At 46.7% G+C, this 15,000-nt stretch overlaps 1 protein-coding gene across 1 annotated transcript in view; it reads right to left on the bottom strand.

Annotated features, from left to right (window-relative positions):
• Positions 1–15,000, bottom strand: part of LOC113804812 (uncharacterized) — a 27,361-nt gene that overhangs the window by 4,118 nt on the left and 8,243 nt on the right. The window contains exons 3-6 of the mRNA XM_070134182.1: positions 13,425–13,620; positions 1,674–1,871; positions 1,109–1,306; positions 1–161 (exon numbers count right to left, since the gene is read on the bottom strand). The exon at positions 1–161 is cut by the window's left edge and continues 32 nt beyond it. Of these exons, the coding sequence (XP_069990283.1) occupies positions 1–161; positions 1,109–1,306; positions 1,674–1,871; positions 13,425–13,620 (753 nt within the window). The remainder of the gene's footprint in view (positions 162–1,108; positions 1,307–1,673; positions 1,872–13,424; positions 13,621–15,000) is intronic.

The raw sequence follows: 15,000 nt of genomic DNA, 5'->3' as shown, positions 1-15,000 counted from the left end.
ACTCCCACTGCCCGACCGCTTTATCCAGAGGGCGGCGATCTTCTCCTTCTCCACCAGCCGGAAGGTCCCAGCCTCCCTGTCCTCCCAGGCGATCAGCGAAGGGTTGGTGCTGGGGTCCAGAAGGAGACGCACGAGGAACTCCCACACTTTGGGACCCCGAGCTTTGGGGCGTTATAATTGTAAAGATGTTTTGACCTCACCAAACGTGTCTTAATGTATTTTAAAGGTATATCAATACAGAAGAATTTTGTGTTATGATTAATATGGTTAATCATAATTATCAAAGGGTTTGTTTGTTTGGATGTTGACAATCTAATGTGGGGAAGTAATAATAATGGATGTCCTGGTTTCACCCCGAATGTAGGTATGTTAAGTGCTAGTGTTAAAATTATGTTCTACCCAGATATTGGAGGTTTTAATGCTTGATAGGAATATTACTATTGTTGAATCCATATGTTTTAAATTGTGATAACTAAGAAGGTGTTCCAGATTCGCCCTGAATGCAGAGAGAAAGAGGTTGGGGGAAAATTCATGGCAAAAACAAAACGCCCAGTGCCTGCATTTTGTTTCTTTTCTCTCTCTCTTTTTCTTTTTATTTATTAATTTATCATTTATTTATTTGACCCGAGGATACAGCAACGGAATCATGTTATAAAGCATAAGAAAGAAAAATCAAGAAAGAAGGGAAGGATCAAATATTTAATGTTTACAATAACGAAAAGATACTGGGGAACTGGGGGTGGGTGACTGTCTCGATCCTGTCTAATGTTTGTTTTTATATTCATTGTAACATTCATTGTTCATTGTTCATTCAGTCCACCCTACGAGACTTATCAAGACCGTTAAGTCATGCTACCCATATTGAAATTGTCAAAATTGGGTTTTCTTGGGATTTCCTTTAGATCCAAAATCCCAGGTGGTGGTGGTGGTGGTGTGTGTGTGTGTGAGTGTGTGTGTGTGTGTGTGTGTGTGTGTGTGTGTGTGTGTGTGTGTGTGTGTGTGTGTGTGTGTGTGTGTGTGTATATATATATATATATATATATATATATATATATATATATATATATATATATATATGATTCAAACAAGATGTCTCAAGGCCACTCACTGCGCTTCCTCCTGCTCGTGATGGGATACAGCAGCGACGCCACAGCACCTTCTTCGGCGCTACAGCCATCGGCCCCCGCGCCCACACCAGCCTCCTCGACCACGCCCACCTCCGCCCCACCCACCGTTGCGTCTAGTAGAGGCTGTGTTGCCTCGCCTCTTGCCATGTCCACTGGCTGGTTGAATGGCGGGTGTTCGCCTGGTTGGAAAAATATTTACTGCCGAGAGTGATCGCTCTGTGGTCAGAAGGATGTCGATAGATATATTGATAGACAGAAGGGCAGATAAGAGATTAAAGGGGGAGAAAGAAAGAGGAAAAACTAGGAGAAAGGTAGGCAGCAGACAAAAAAGGGATGAGGGATAGAGAGAGGAGGGAGGGAGAAAAAGATAGATAAAGATAGATATTAAAATGAGAGGGTGGGAGGGAGGAGAAACAGAGAAAGCGGACACAAAGAGAATGAGAGACAACCAGAACAAACACATCAGAAGGATGTCTTCACGTCGATAAAAAAAAATAATGAATAGTAAATAAAATATATTAATCAAATAAATAAATAAGCACATACCATACTTAACAGGCATCAGCTGTTCCGCTAACCCGAAGTCCTGCGTGATGTTCTCGAACACCTCCTCGGGTATATACTGGTCTAGAGCCCGGATGTCGTCGCTCGTGTACTCCCACGAGGAGTAGCTCTCCCGGACGGAGGTCGAATACATCCCGTAGTGAGAGGGATAGCTGTCTGCAGGGGTCTCCATATAGTTAGCTGAGGATGCGGCGCTCTTGGTTACTTTCCGGAGAGCGAGTGGGCGGATTGAGACGACAGAGGAAGGAAAGAATGGCGATAGCGATGATTGCGTGAATGAAGGACGGGGCGGAAGCTATATTTGCATGAATGAGTGACGAGACAAAAGCAACAAAAGAGCAGAAACATACACGAATGAATAAATGAACCAAATCAGCAAGTGAATGAATGAAAGGATGAATGCAGTACAGGAATAAATCAGATAAAACAATAAATAGATTAGATAAAAACAGTAAGATAAAACAATAAACAAATTAGATAAAACAATAAATTGAAACAATAATGACTGAAAACAAGAAATAGATGAATGGAGAAAAGTAACGAATGAATAGATGAAACAAAACAATAATGAATGTGTGAATGAACGAATGAGGGCGCTATAGGAATTACTGAATTAATGAGGGCACTCACGTAGCTAATAGAGGAATAAACTAACACAAACGATGGCTTAATTACACCGAATTAATGAATTAGTGAGTGCATGATAAGTACACTAATGAAGTAGTTGAATGAACAGATGAATAAATTAATTAGCTGGTAAATGCATATACAGAAAGGTGCACGGTTGTAAAAGAAAAACTACTTCTGGTTAAATTTAAGTTGATGTTGAATGCAAATAAGTTATTTTGAGATAACGAGAGCGAGAGAGATAGTCACTACGAAAACATACATATCTGGTTCTTACGTTCTTTGTCCTCTCTCGGGCTTCGTTAGTGCCCTCCTACACTAAACAAGATGGCTAAGAGCAACACTATGGCAATGGATTGGTATCCGCCATAGGCTGGTGTCAATCATCTCTTTAAGGAGCTTTTGTGTGTGGGTGTGTGCCCACAGGTATGGCTGGTGTGCTGGAGATCGCCGGGGCGGCTCACCCGTCGGCTAAGGCCTGAGTAGGCCTAGTTGCTGCTTGCTGTGTCTTGCTCGGCTGGAGGATCGTGAGTGCTGAACGCGGCATCCAGGTAAGCCCTTTTTGAACTCGGCCCGGGTGCGGGAGCTTAAGTGGGTCTGAGCTGTGTAAGCTACCCGGGAACGAGGGGAGCCTGCGGTCCAATAGGCGAGCCGTGAGGTGTCCGTGGTCAACCAATCAGGTCTCGGTATGCGTCGTCGAGAAGCTGCTGATGGTGAGCGCGAGAGGACAGGCTGTGGACCTGGACCCAACTTGGGGGAAGTTTGCTGCGCTGCAGGTTGCGGGGGTCGGCTACAGGTACTCCCCCTCCAGTGAGGGAGCTAAGCGAGCGAGCGGTAACCGTGATACTCCAGAAGGCTGGGTATTTGTGTCACTCCGGAAAGTCACCAGTACGGCAATGGATTGGTATCCGCCATAGGCTGGTGTCAATCATCTCTTTAAGGAGCTTTTGTGCGTGGGCGTGAGTAACTGGGGCTCATACAAGCTCAGGACATATGTGCCAGAGCCCTTGAGGTGTTTCACATGCCAGAAATTTGGGCATCACCAGGCCAACTGCAAGGCCAAAGCCAAATGTGGTGTATGCAGCGAGGCACACGAAACCGAAGTGTGCATAAAGGCACACAAAGATGGCCAGAAGGACACAACAGCCAAGTGTCCAAACTGTGCCAAAAAACATCATGCCTGGAGCCTGGCTTGCTCTGTCAGGAAACAGGCAGTGATTAAAAAGCAGGAGCTAGCCAAAAAGCGTCCTGACTTTGTCCCTGCGCCCCCAGGCACCTATGTCTGGGGCCAAAACAAAAAACAAAATAAAAAAGAAAAGACTCCCCGACCTCCTAAGAGGAAGGAGTCGCCCCCACAGAGAAAATTGGATACCTCTAACAGAGAGGAATTCCCCAAGCTTGCTAGTGGCAAAACAACAAAAAAGAACCAAAGGGAAAAAAGGTTCAAAGTCCACAGCAATGGTCCCCCCAGTAGATGATAATCTTTTCTTTGACGAGAAAGATATGACTCTCCTGTTGAGTGCTGTAGTTTCTGCAGTAGCAACAGCCTTGGGGAGGACCAGTGAGGAGGCGGAGAAAGTAGTGCAGGTCGCCATGACGGCTATGACCCAAACTGTGGCAGCTCTGAAGGGAAGGAAGCTAGAAGCCTCCAAACCTCGGATGGCAGGCTAGCTTCAAGAGAAACATTACATAAAACCCCAGCTAGTCTGTCAGGACAGGCTGAAACTGTGCAGCAGGCCGAGTCTGTACAGCCAAAGTCTCGTCCTCTGACCCGAGGTGGCACTTCCAACCTAGGCCCTACACCCCTCGGTAAGGCCTTAACCGGAGTGTCTGACTTAGAGGAAGTTGTACAATCCTCAATCAACGAGAATCTGTATTTATCTGATGCCATCAGCACTGGGGCATCTGAAGCTGAAGCAAGTGACACTGAGTAACCATCATGGCACACAATCTAAGCATACTACAGTGGAATATCTGTAGCTATAAAAGCAAGAACTTTCTCCAGTCAATTGTGCGAGCAAGGAGCATTGACGTCGTCATGCTCCAGGAGACACTAACAATGGGATCCGTGTGCTTCTCAGGATATCATGCCTTCACCACTCCAAACCTGGATGGTGCGAGAGGCCTGATGACCCTGGTAAAAGAAGCTATCCCTTGCTCCTTAATAGCCAACCCGCCGCACTGTGGAGATGGTGTTGAATCTCTTGTTGTTGAGATTCAGCTACCTGGGGGCTCTATAAAAATATACAATATTTATAGCAAACCACTGTGTGAGAGCTTAGATCTAAACCAGGTCTGTGCTACTGAAGCACAAGACCGAGTGATCATAGGGGGAGACTTCAATGCACACATAGCCATGCTGAATCCCCGCAAAAGGCCGAACGCGGCAGGCATTCACATAGCAGAAGTGCATGAGACATTCCCTGAGATCGCTCTTCTCAACACCAAAGAACCAACTCATGTGAAGGGAGGGGTCCTAGACCTCACCTTTGCCACTGCAACAATGGTGGAGAGAATTCGGTGGTGTGTCGATGATACGGTTACTAGTGATCACTACGGCATAGTCACCACACTAATGGATGCAGGTCCAGCCCAAAGACCACATCACATTCCTAAATGGAAAACTGACAAGGCCAACTGGTTTGCCTTCCAAGAAGGCTTGGCTCGATGTCTGAAAGACAATGAACCCAATAACAATAATGAAAACGTGGATGTGCTAGAGGCAAGGCTAATCCAGGCAGCCTCACAAACCATTCCCAAAACTCGCCCATGGTCCAGAACTCACAAAGACGCCTGGTACTATAATGACGAGATCAAAGAGGTCGACCACAGGGTTAATATGTGTAGAAAAAACTTCCGACGGCAAAGATCTCTCGACAATCTGGCCCTGTTGAGGGAAGCTGTTGTGGATGCCAAGGAAACTGCCAACAGAGTAGGGCAGGAAAATGGCTGGAATGGTGCCAATCTTTTGGGCACCAGACCAGCCTTACAGAGTTGTGGAAACGGGTCAGGCAAGCGACAAGCCGCCAAGCCCCGAAATACACTCATCATGACCCGCACTCAGAGGCTAACAGATTGGTGCTTGAGTTCTCTGCCAGAACCAGCACCAACAATCTGCCTCCAATGATGAGAGAAAAACAACAAAACTTAAATCCAGAAAGACTTGCTCTCATAAAAGACAAGGCACTCGAAGCTGACGAAACAGATGCCTTGTTCTCTCTTAGGGAACTAAGAAAATCATACAAATCCAGTTCTGGGTCAGCACCGGGATCTGATGGGATCTCTCACCCCATTTCGCATCTAGGCCTTGCAGGAGAACTTGCATTCTTGCAGGTTATCAACAAATCCTGGCAAACAGCCACGGTGCCCCAGAGCTGAAAACAAGCCACAATAGTTCCCATCCCAAAGCCAAAGGAGCCTGGCAAGTACCGTCCCATCTCTCTTCTCAGCTGCCTGGGTAAAACAGCTGAAAAGATGGTACTCAACAGGCTCCGATGGAAAACGGGTCCCCCCCCATGAACACCTGCACGGGTTCATAAGGGGTAAGAGCACTGCTCATAGCATTTCCACACTCTTAAGCACAATCTGCACCTCGCCTGCCGTGGTTGTCTTCCTTGACCTGGAGAAGGCTTTTGAGTTGGCAAGTCCACTTGCCATTCAAGAGACCCTAATCCACAAAGGAGTCAAAGGCAGACTCTTGGCCTGGATAGCTGACTATTTTAAAAATAGATCAGCAAATGTCAGATTTCAAGGCCACCTCTCACAGCACATGCCACTTGAAAATGGAACTCCTCAGGGAGGGGTTCTTAGTCCAGCCCTGTTTAATACCCTTATGTCCAACATACTCGACATTCACCTGCCAGAGGGATGCAAGATCATCTCTTATGCAGATGACTTGGCAATCATAGCCTCTGGCAATCGCTGCCTTACTAGAGCTCAGCGTTGTCTGAACCTGGTGTCTGAAGAGTGTTGTAGGACGGGTCTAAAAATATCAACAGCAAAATCCAAAGCAATGACACTGAGAACCAATGTCAGAAACAAAAAACTCACTATTCAGGGTATGGATCTGGAATGGGTGAAGGATTATCTATACCTTAGTGTATGGATAGGACACACACTCACTTTCAAAAAGGAGATCCAATACCTGCTTGACAGAACCAAGGAAAGGTCAAAGGTCATCAACCTCCTTATGGAAGCTGATTTACCGTCCATGGACACTAGAATAGATCTAATGGCAGCACAGTTCCTTTCCAAGGTCCTGCAGGCACCCACAAACTCCTATCTAAGACAAAGAGTTCTCAGACGCCTACAACAAGATTACCAGTGCTTGCCAAGGGTATGGACTCCCCTCACCCTGATTACAAAGAACCCCCGCCGTGGGCAAACGAAATGATCGAATTCTCAATTCTAAATCTCACAATGAGAAAAGATCAATCAAAGGTTATGTAAACACTGCGGCGAGCCTAACGCCACCCTGTTACATTACTTGCAGAATTGTGTACACACACAATTTCTGAGGCTGGGACCACCCACCCCAGCCGCCGGGCTGGTAAAAAGGGTGTGCAACATGCTTTCACCGTGGCAGCTGGATCGCTTGCTTGCAATCCAGCCACCGCGGTAAGCATGCAGTTCAAAGAAAACATCTGAGTTAACTAGAAATAGTTAACACAGGCCGGGCCACTCCAGAGAAAAGGCCCGGGCGAAGCATGACTTCGCAAATCTAACTGAACTGAACTGAACTGTGGGTGTGAGTGCCCACAGGTATGGCTGGTGTGCTGGAGATCGCCGGGGCGGCTCACCCGTCAGCTAAGACCTAGGTGCTGCTGGCTGTTGTCTTGCTCGGCTGGAGGATCGTGAGTGTTGAACTCGGCCAACAACAACAAAGTGTAAAGAAGAGGGGGGGAAGGAAGAGTGGGGATAGGAGAAGGATAAGGAGGAGGAAAAGAATTTCAGGAGAAGAAGAAGGAGCCGGGGCTTCACCCAGCCTGCGGGGTAAACTTGGGGTAATAGTTGGAGAGGGTTTGTTGAAAGAGGAAAAGGATCGAGGGGCCCAGCGCCATCGGCAGACTCGCGTGTTCATCGCGCGGCCGTACCCCGCGAGATCGTGCGGTGGGGCAAGGCCGCGACTCGTGGCGCGGGGAATACCCCACGACCTTGAGCGCGGCTCGCCTCACCACATTTTTCCCACGAGGCGTGGAGCGTCGCTATGGCGAACACGGAGCCTCTCGGCTAACTGAGGGGGAGGGGAGAGAAGTTAGCAGGTTTTTGGCGCCATCTGCGGTATGCACAGAGCCACGGCCTCTCGACCGTGGCTCCAGAGCTGTCCCTCGGTTAACCATTACCGCTGAGGCAGGATGAAGCTCGAGTGAGGCCACACAGAGGCTGGCCCCTCCCGCCCGGGTCGAGAGGAGATTTCTCTCCCTCGGCCGCAGGTCTTCCGGAGGGGCGCGGCTCGGGCAGCCTCACCACGATTGGGTTAACTCCACTGGCCGTGACGCTTCTTTCCTCGGCTCGCACAAACCCTTACGCTAAAGGATTTTTGGTCCTGGCACGAGTACTAGCAGCAAGCGCCACGTGTCGGAAACCGAAACCAGTGGGATGTCAGGGTAAGGATAAGGATGAGGGTCAACGCCATGGCAGGGATATGGTATGAGTGAGGGTGAGGGGTGAGGTGGCGGTCTCAAGCGTCAGGAGACGAGGTGAAGGTATTTAAAAACGGGGATAAGAGAGGGCAGTACCTGGGGGAGATTACTTTATTAATGAGATTAAAAGGTACAGGACCACAAAAAACAAAACAACAGAACAAAAACAGACGAAAAACTGAACAAAACGAGTGGATAGAGGAAGGGGAAATTTGAAAGGAATGAGTAGAAGGTGGCTTCAAAGTGATGCGGCAAAATCCGAAAACTGCATCATTCCCTGTCCCATGCCAAAGAAAGAGATCATGGCCTAAACCTGATCTCCAGCCGGAACGAAGGATGGAGGGTGAGTCCATCCAGCCAGTGGTGAGTCAAGCACGGAGTTTGTTGGTCTGTCTACAGGCCAACTTACCCCACAGGATGTTAGGGAGGAAGCGAGAGGCTTCCTCGCGGAGTTCAGACGTGCAATAGATCGGTCACGACCTACTACAGGGAACCGTCTGAGTGCTTCATCCCATCAGCACAAGCTGGAGTTTGTGTTTGTTAGTGTTTGTTGTTGGTGAGAGTAGAGTGTTTGTGTGTGAAGGAGAGAGTTTTTGTTTTGTTTAGATGCAGCTCGTGCGTGGGATTGCGCATCTAGATCGACCTAGCCAACATGGGGTCCTCCACCGAGGTGGAAGAACCCGCGTCGGCTCGGTCGGTCGTCAGTTAGTCACTCAAGGTACACCCATTCTACCTGGGTGTACCTTGCGTGCCGTAACCTGAGCCCTGTAGCGGATCCGCGATCGATGCACGATCGACGGCTATCGACGGCTCCTCGAGGTCAGGCAGGGAGTCCTGTGAACCGACGCGGAAGTCCTGGGAATCGGCGGACCAATTCCCGATGCTTCCGCGCTGTCCCAGGGGTCCCCTGGCAAGGAGCATGGCTCCAGCTGAGAGGCCAAGCCCGGCCTCGAGAACACTCTCGACATCGATGTCGGAGTCGCTACTGTCGTCGTCAAGAATGGTGTCATCCAATCTACGACGACGAGCTTCGGGGGCAGGAGGATCCTTTTTGTCTTTTTTGGTATGCATGGATGGTGGTGTGGTTTGTTTGCGTTTGTGATCAGTGGTATTTGTAGTTTGGCGTGCCTGTGCAGTTTCTTTTTGTCTTCGTTGTGGCTGAGGTTGCAAAACGAGGTGTCGGTGTTGTGAGGAAGAATGAGGCTCTGGGTGAGTGTCTGTCACCTCATTTCCTGTGGTTTCTGTGTTTGTTGTGGCGTACTCAGGGATGTATAGGTTGTCTTCAAAGATTTCCTCAGGGACAACAATGCTGGGGAAGCCGTTTCTCTGGAGCATAATAGGGACAATGTTTGCGAATCTTTTTGCGTTGTATTTGGCAGTGATGAGACTTACGTGTAATATGGCTTGGATTTTTGGGTTTGTGTTCGGTGTGAGGGTGCTTGTTGGGGGTTGTGTGGGCAGAGTTGTCCGAGGGGAAGTCGTGGGTCGTCTGGGTGTACTGGTCTGAGCAGGTCGTGTAGCAGCTGTTGTTGTGTAGGAAGGGACAGTGTTGTTGTCTTGGCAGAGCTCAGCTCGTTTTGCCTTTAGTATTTCCCTCCGTTTAGGGCAGGATCCACTAACTGCGACATGCGATCCCTCGTAGTTGCAGCATTTGATGGTTTCTGTGCACCTGGCGAAGAAATGACCGTCGCCGGCGCACCGAGAGCATCTCTGGGGGTGTATACATTAGTGTTTTTTGTGGTGAAAACGGTAGCAGTTAAGGCTTTGGTCGATGTGAATAAAGCATTCGGGTTCCAGTTTGTAGGTGGGGACCGATGTATTAAACATCATGAGTCCCTGAGAGAGAAGTTTCTGGGCTTCCTCGGGGGATGAGACGCGAATCTTGACGATTCGCGACTCGGGTGGCTTGTAAACGTCGAGAACAGTGACACCGTTCTTGACGGAAACCTCCTGGCATATGGACTCGCACGATCGTGGGGGGATCGTCTTGTCGATCTTTTTCGCCACGATCGTACACTTAGCCTTCATCTCGGGGGAGGGAACAGGTGAGAAGCCATGATCTTTGAGCTTTCTTTGGCCGTCGGCCGAAAGAAATGGGGTCAGGTGTTCGGGTTTGGCAACTGTCACTTTGAAGCCTTTATGGACCTTAAAGAGGTGTGTGACTGCCACCTCAGTGATGATGAAGATATTCTGGAGAGCCTCCTCGCAAGAGATAGGCTCCCCAGAATACGCTAATTTGATAACGTGACCCATAGGGTTACGCCATAGCGAGGGTGATGGATGATGGGTAGAGGGGAGGCTAGCAGAGCTAATTCAACTGGACGATGAAAGGGCGGAAATGGTATCAAACAACGGTGAAGCACACAGGGTAGCCAACAGTCTCTATTTGGGAAGGCCGGTCGGGGTCGGAACCCTGCCGAACGGGCGTGAGCCCTTATGTGGCCGAACACTTCGCAGCGAAACTATCAGCTGCCACTGTGCGTCGTGCTTTTAATTACTTGCACACCAAGGCTTGTAATTAAAGGCACTAGCCCAAAGCAGGTATTGCGCAACTGCACCCAAAGCAGTTACACTAAGAGCCAATCGTCTTGTCCGTCAAGGGTGTGTCATCCACGATGACAACACGAAAAAAACTCGGACCTAAAGATCCAGGTAAGCCCTTTTTGAACTCGGCCCGGGTGCGGGAGCTTAAGTGGGTCTGAGCTGTGTAAGCTACCCGGGAACGAGGGGAGCCTGCGGTCCAATAGGCGAGCCGTGAGGTGTCCGTGGTCAACCAATCAGGTCTCGGTATGCGTCGTCGAGAAGCTGCTGATGGTGAGAGTGAGAGGACAGGCTGTGGACCTGGACCCAACCTGGGGGAAGTTTGCTGCGCTCCAGGTTGCGGGGGTCGGCTACAACACAGGCCCTTCTGCTTATCAAATCGAGTAAGGTACTTTTGCAATCGATCTTCCACATATCACCATATTCTTTAGCGTTATACATGCTAATATTAGGCTATCGGCTGCAAGTACCACGCGGCAGCTTATGTCAAGCAGCACCTAGCTTTTATAAGAACGGGCGCGACTCGTCCCCTTGTATCTCTCCAAGAATTAACGATTTTCTCGGCCTTAACTTGTCTCTGATTACGACTCAGAGTCAGATCCTACCCAAGCAAGTCATATCAACAGAGCTTTAAAAGGAAACAAACATGGAGAACTGCCTTAGGCGATGTCATATCACACCTGGACTGACTATATGATGCCTGTAAACCCATAGCTCTGCTTGTTTCTCACCCTAGCTTGTCACTTTACACCTAATGAGGTCCTATGATGGATAACACGGTGATTGCCACCTCTAAAGTTGAAGCCAGTAAAAATGTCATTTTGTTAAAAATCGGTAAAAATGTTATCAATGGTAATTGCAGCCGAGAACTTAATAAAGGCCGTGACCGCTGTGCTTAGGCATTCAAAGCACTTGCGTAGAACTATACGTATCGACTCTTGCATATCAATGTACAATTTAAGCTTGTCATGCAACGTATATATATCACACACACACACACACACACACACACACACACACACACACACACACACACACACACACACACACACACACACACACACACATATATATATATATATATATATATATATATATATATATATATATATATATAATCATTGACTAAAAATTGTAAAGTGAACTTAGTCAAAGTAGGATCTAATTTTGTATTGATTACAGGTCTGACTGTATATTAATATAAGTGAAATGCGTTCAACGCATTGGTATTAGTCGCACTGAGTTCTTTATAATTTGCTATAAAAGGTTTAATCGTTTGATCTGAATTTTTATGTCTATAGCATCATATTCTACCATAATAAACAGTTGTAAATATTGCGTTTGAATGTTTACATTAAGTATGTTTTTATTGTTTATGCAAATGTCAGAATTGCACATGTAGTTCGTTTTTAGTTTAAAAGTAAGCTATTTGTTCTTCGTTTTCTTTCGTTTGCAGATGAATTTCTTATCCAGGACCAGACCCAACGCGGGCCTCGCGGCTTATCAGTTCATAACAATATTTGCAATTGACATCCTACGTCACCAAATACTTATCTCTTTGTATCGAGTCCCACCCTCTATACTGTATAGGTTACGACTGACTGATAGACAGACAGAATCAAGCTCTCGTATGAATCAGCGCCTTAAAAAGATTAGTAGAATACAGTACAAGTAATAAGTATGCGAAAGAGCAGCATGCAATACAAGGAGGACCAGTTTATCCTGGTAGATATTTATATCGATGATACCTAAGCATATGTGTGGGTTGCCATGTACGGGTATGTATATGCACTCGCATGTGGATGGAACCCAATGATGATACAATAGTAGTGTATGATTATGACGGACATAATTTAGAAGACTTTCGCGCCGCCAATCATGACAGTACCGGTGCCAGTGTAATTCTCTTTCCTTGATATTCACTGGAACCCCCTCCCCCCCTCCCTACCCCACAAACTTGGAACCGATAGGAGGGGAGGGGATGGGGGTGACAAGGGAATGACGGAGTAAAATTGGAAGAAACATGACCTGGATAGCCATATGCGATATAGTGCGATACCTAATTGAACCCTGCGACCTTTCCTAGGGAGCTACTACCCCCCCCCCCCACAAACATCCGTCCTGGAATGCAAAGAATTCTTCATGTATTCAAGGCAGGCGCGTATGACCGATGAGCGGGATAGAGCCTTGGATAGAGAGGGCACTAACCTGTGGGATTCCCGTGATCGGTCCCGCGCTCCTTCCTGCCGTGACACTCGAAGAATTCCTTGCATTTCAGGGCGGGGGGTGGGGGGGGGGGGTGTAGCATGCTGAGAAGACGTTCCCTATACTTACGCGAGTCCTGTCACGACGACACTGAGTCTTATGCTCTATCCTACGTAGAGGATCCTTTTTTTTTCCGGGGCGGGGGTTGGGTGGGGGCAGCCCTCCTAGGGTTGTCGCAAGAGGCGTTGACCCTTGCATTTGATTATCTAATTCCCTAATTTGTATATATCTTTCATATCTTACCCCACAGTTTCCCTGATAACCTCCATGACTTCCCCTGCTATCGGGGCCAAGTTTGTCGGATGTGTGTCGGCAAAATTACTAATGTTTACCGTAGAGACTACCTTTGGTAGGTTTCTGATGATTCATTTTGTACACAACTATATATGAATAAAACTAAACAAAGAAAATGTTTGTGTCAAGGCTGTATCCTAACCTACCACAGAAATGAGAATAGATTAGTAAAACTCACTGGCAAAATCAGATTACAAACAGACACAGACACACACACACACACACACACACACACACACACACACACACACACACACACACACACACACACACACACACACACTACACACGAACACTCACTTCCTACAATCTTGCAACACCAAATGGGAAAGCAAGATGGAAGCGCAATCCCCGCCGCCCTTACCTCGCCTCTTCTTAATCTGGGCCAGAAAATCCTGATAGAACAGCCCACCGACGTCGTCTCCAACGAGCGTGCAGAAGTCCTGTAAGGAGAACTGGAGCAGCAGGACGCCGGTGGTGTTCCTGAAGGAGCAGAGATCCACGGCGTTCTGGTCGAGGCCCCTGCGACGGCAGACACTGCTGGCCCAGTCCCCGCAGTCCTGTTCGAAAGGCGTGCATCATTAAGTTTTCCTATTAAGTGTTACTACTGGAACGCACGTATTGTACCTGTTGAACACTGTGTTTGCATGTATATTTCAAAAGACATGCAAAATGCACGAGTATAAATGACTCTGACGGGGTGTTTGCCTCCCGCGAACATAATTTTAGCTCATGGAGTTGCTGGTAATGAAGTCAGTGTCGAACGAATAGTATTCATTATGATAAAAGGAGTTGAGGGTTTCCAAAGCACCAAGCTGTGGTTACTTTCGTTTCATTGTCATGGCCAGGATTAAAGTAGCATAAATACTTAAGTATGAGTAGCTAGTGAAGGGGCAATATTTAAAAACAATGGCATATTTCAAACATCCACACCCACACACCTGTAATCCCTCTCCACCTTTCCCCCACATACGCACACACACACCACACAATACAGTTACCCCCACCCCCACCCCCTTTTTTTCCAACATAAGTAAAAAAAATAATGTCAAATGAATAAATGAAACGACAAATACCAATGAAATGAGATTCGCGGAAGAAGCCAAAGTCAAACAAATTAGAAACAGATGAAAGCGACGATGCGCACGATAGGAATGCAAATGAGAGAATAAATGAATTTCTGATTTGGAAGCAATTGTCTATGATAACGCTGGTCGCAAATATCCAAACTGTCACTGATAATAGATTAATGTCAACAGATTAATTTAACTGCATAAATTTATAAATTAAATCGTGTCTGGAACCTAAAAATAATCAATGCTTTGGAGAATCGGTTTCTGAGAATCCAATAGTGTATTAAAATCATTTATTAAAATTATTTCCCGATATGAACAGCTATAGATTGCATGCGTACTTTTCTTTGAGGGATTACATCCTTACGAAAAAAACTATCCTTTAGAGTATTACCATTATATCACTTACTACAATTACTGACTACTGTTACCACTAGTATCGGTGGCTGATAAAGTAGAGTGCAACAGAATTATATCGTTCTATTGCAATAGGTTGAGTCGGTCAGCTGACGATCGTGTAAATATTGTATCGTCTTTATCAAGTTCCAAATGAATTATAAGTTATTCGTTGCTTGTGGTGGTTGCAAAAATTCGATCTCTTAATATAGATATTCAAGATATATTCAGTCATGTTTTATATTACTTCTACTTTTGGGGATAAAATAAAAGTCCTAATAATGGAAGTCAACTTATAGAAAGACATGGCAAGCTTCTTACAGCTAGCCTTGATGCAAATGAACTGAATTTTGGACTTTCTGTTTGGTATTGGCTTTGTTATTCCTATAGTTTATTTTCCCTCAATCATTAAGACATCTCATAAATGTGTTTCTTAGATAAATTATATATATATATATATATATATATATA

This window comes from Penaeus vannamei, chromosome 19 (genome assembly GCF_042767895.1).
Source record: "Penaeus vannamei isolate JL-2024 chromosome 19, ASM4276789v1, whole genome shotgun sequence".
NCBI lineage: Eukaryota > Metazoa > Arthropoda > Malacostraca > Decapoda > Penaeidae > Penaeus > Penaeus vannamei.
This window is presented reverse-complemented; position numbering and strand designations above follow the sequence as displayed.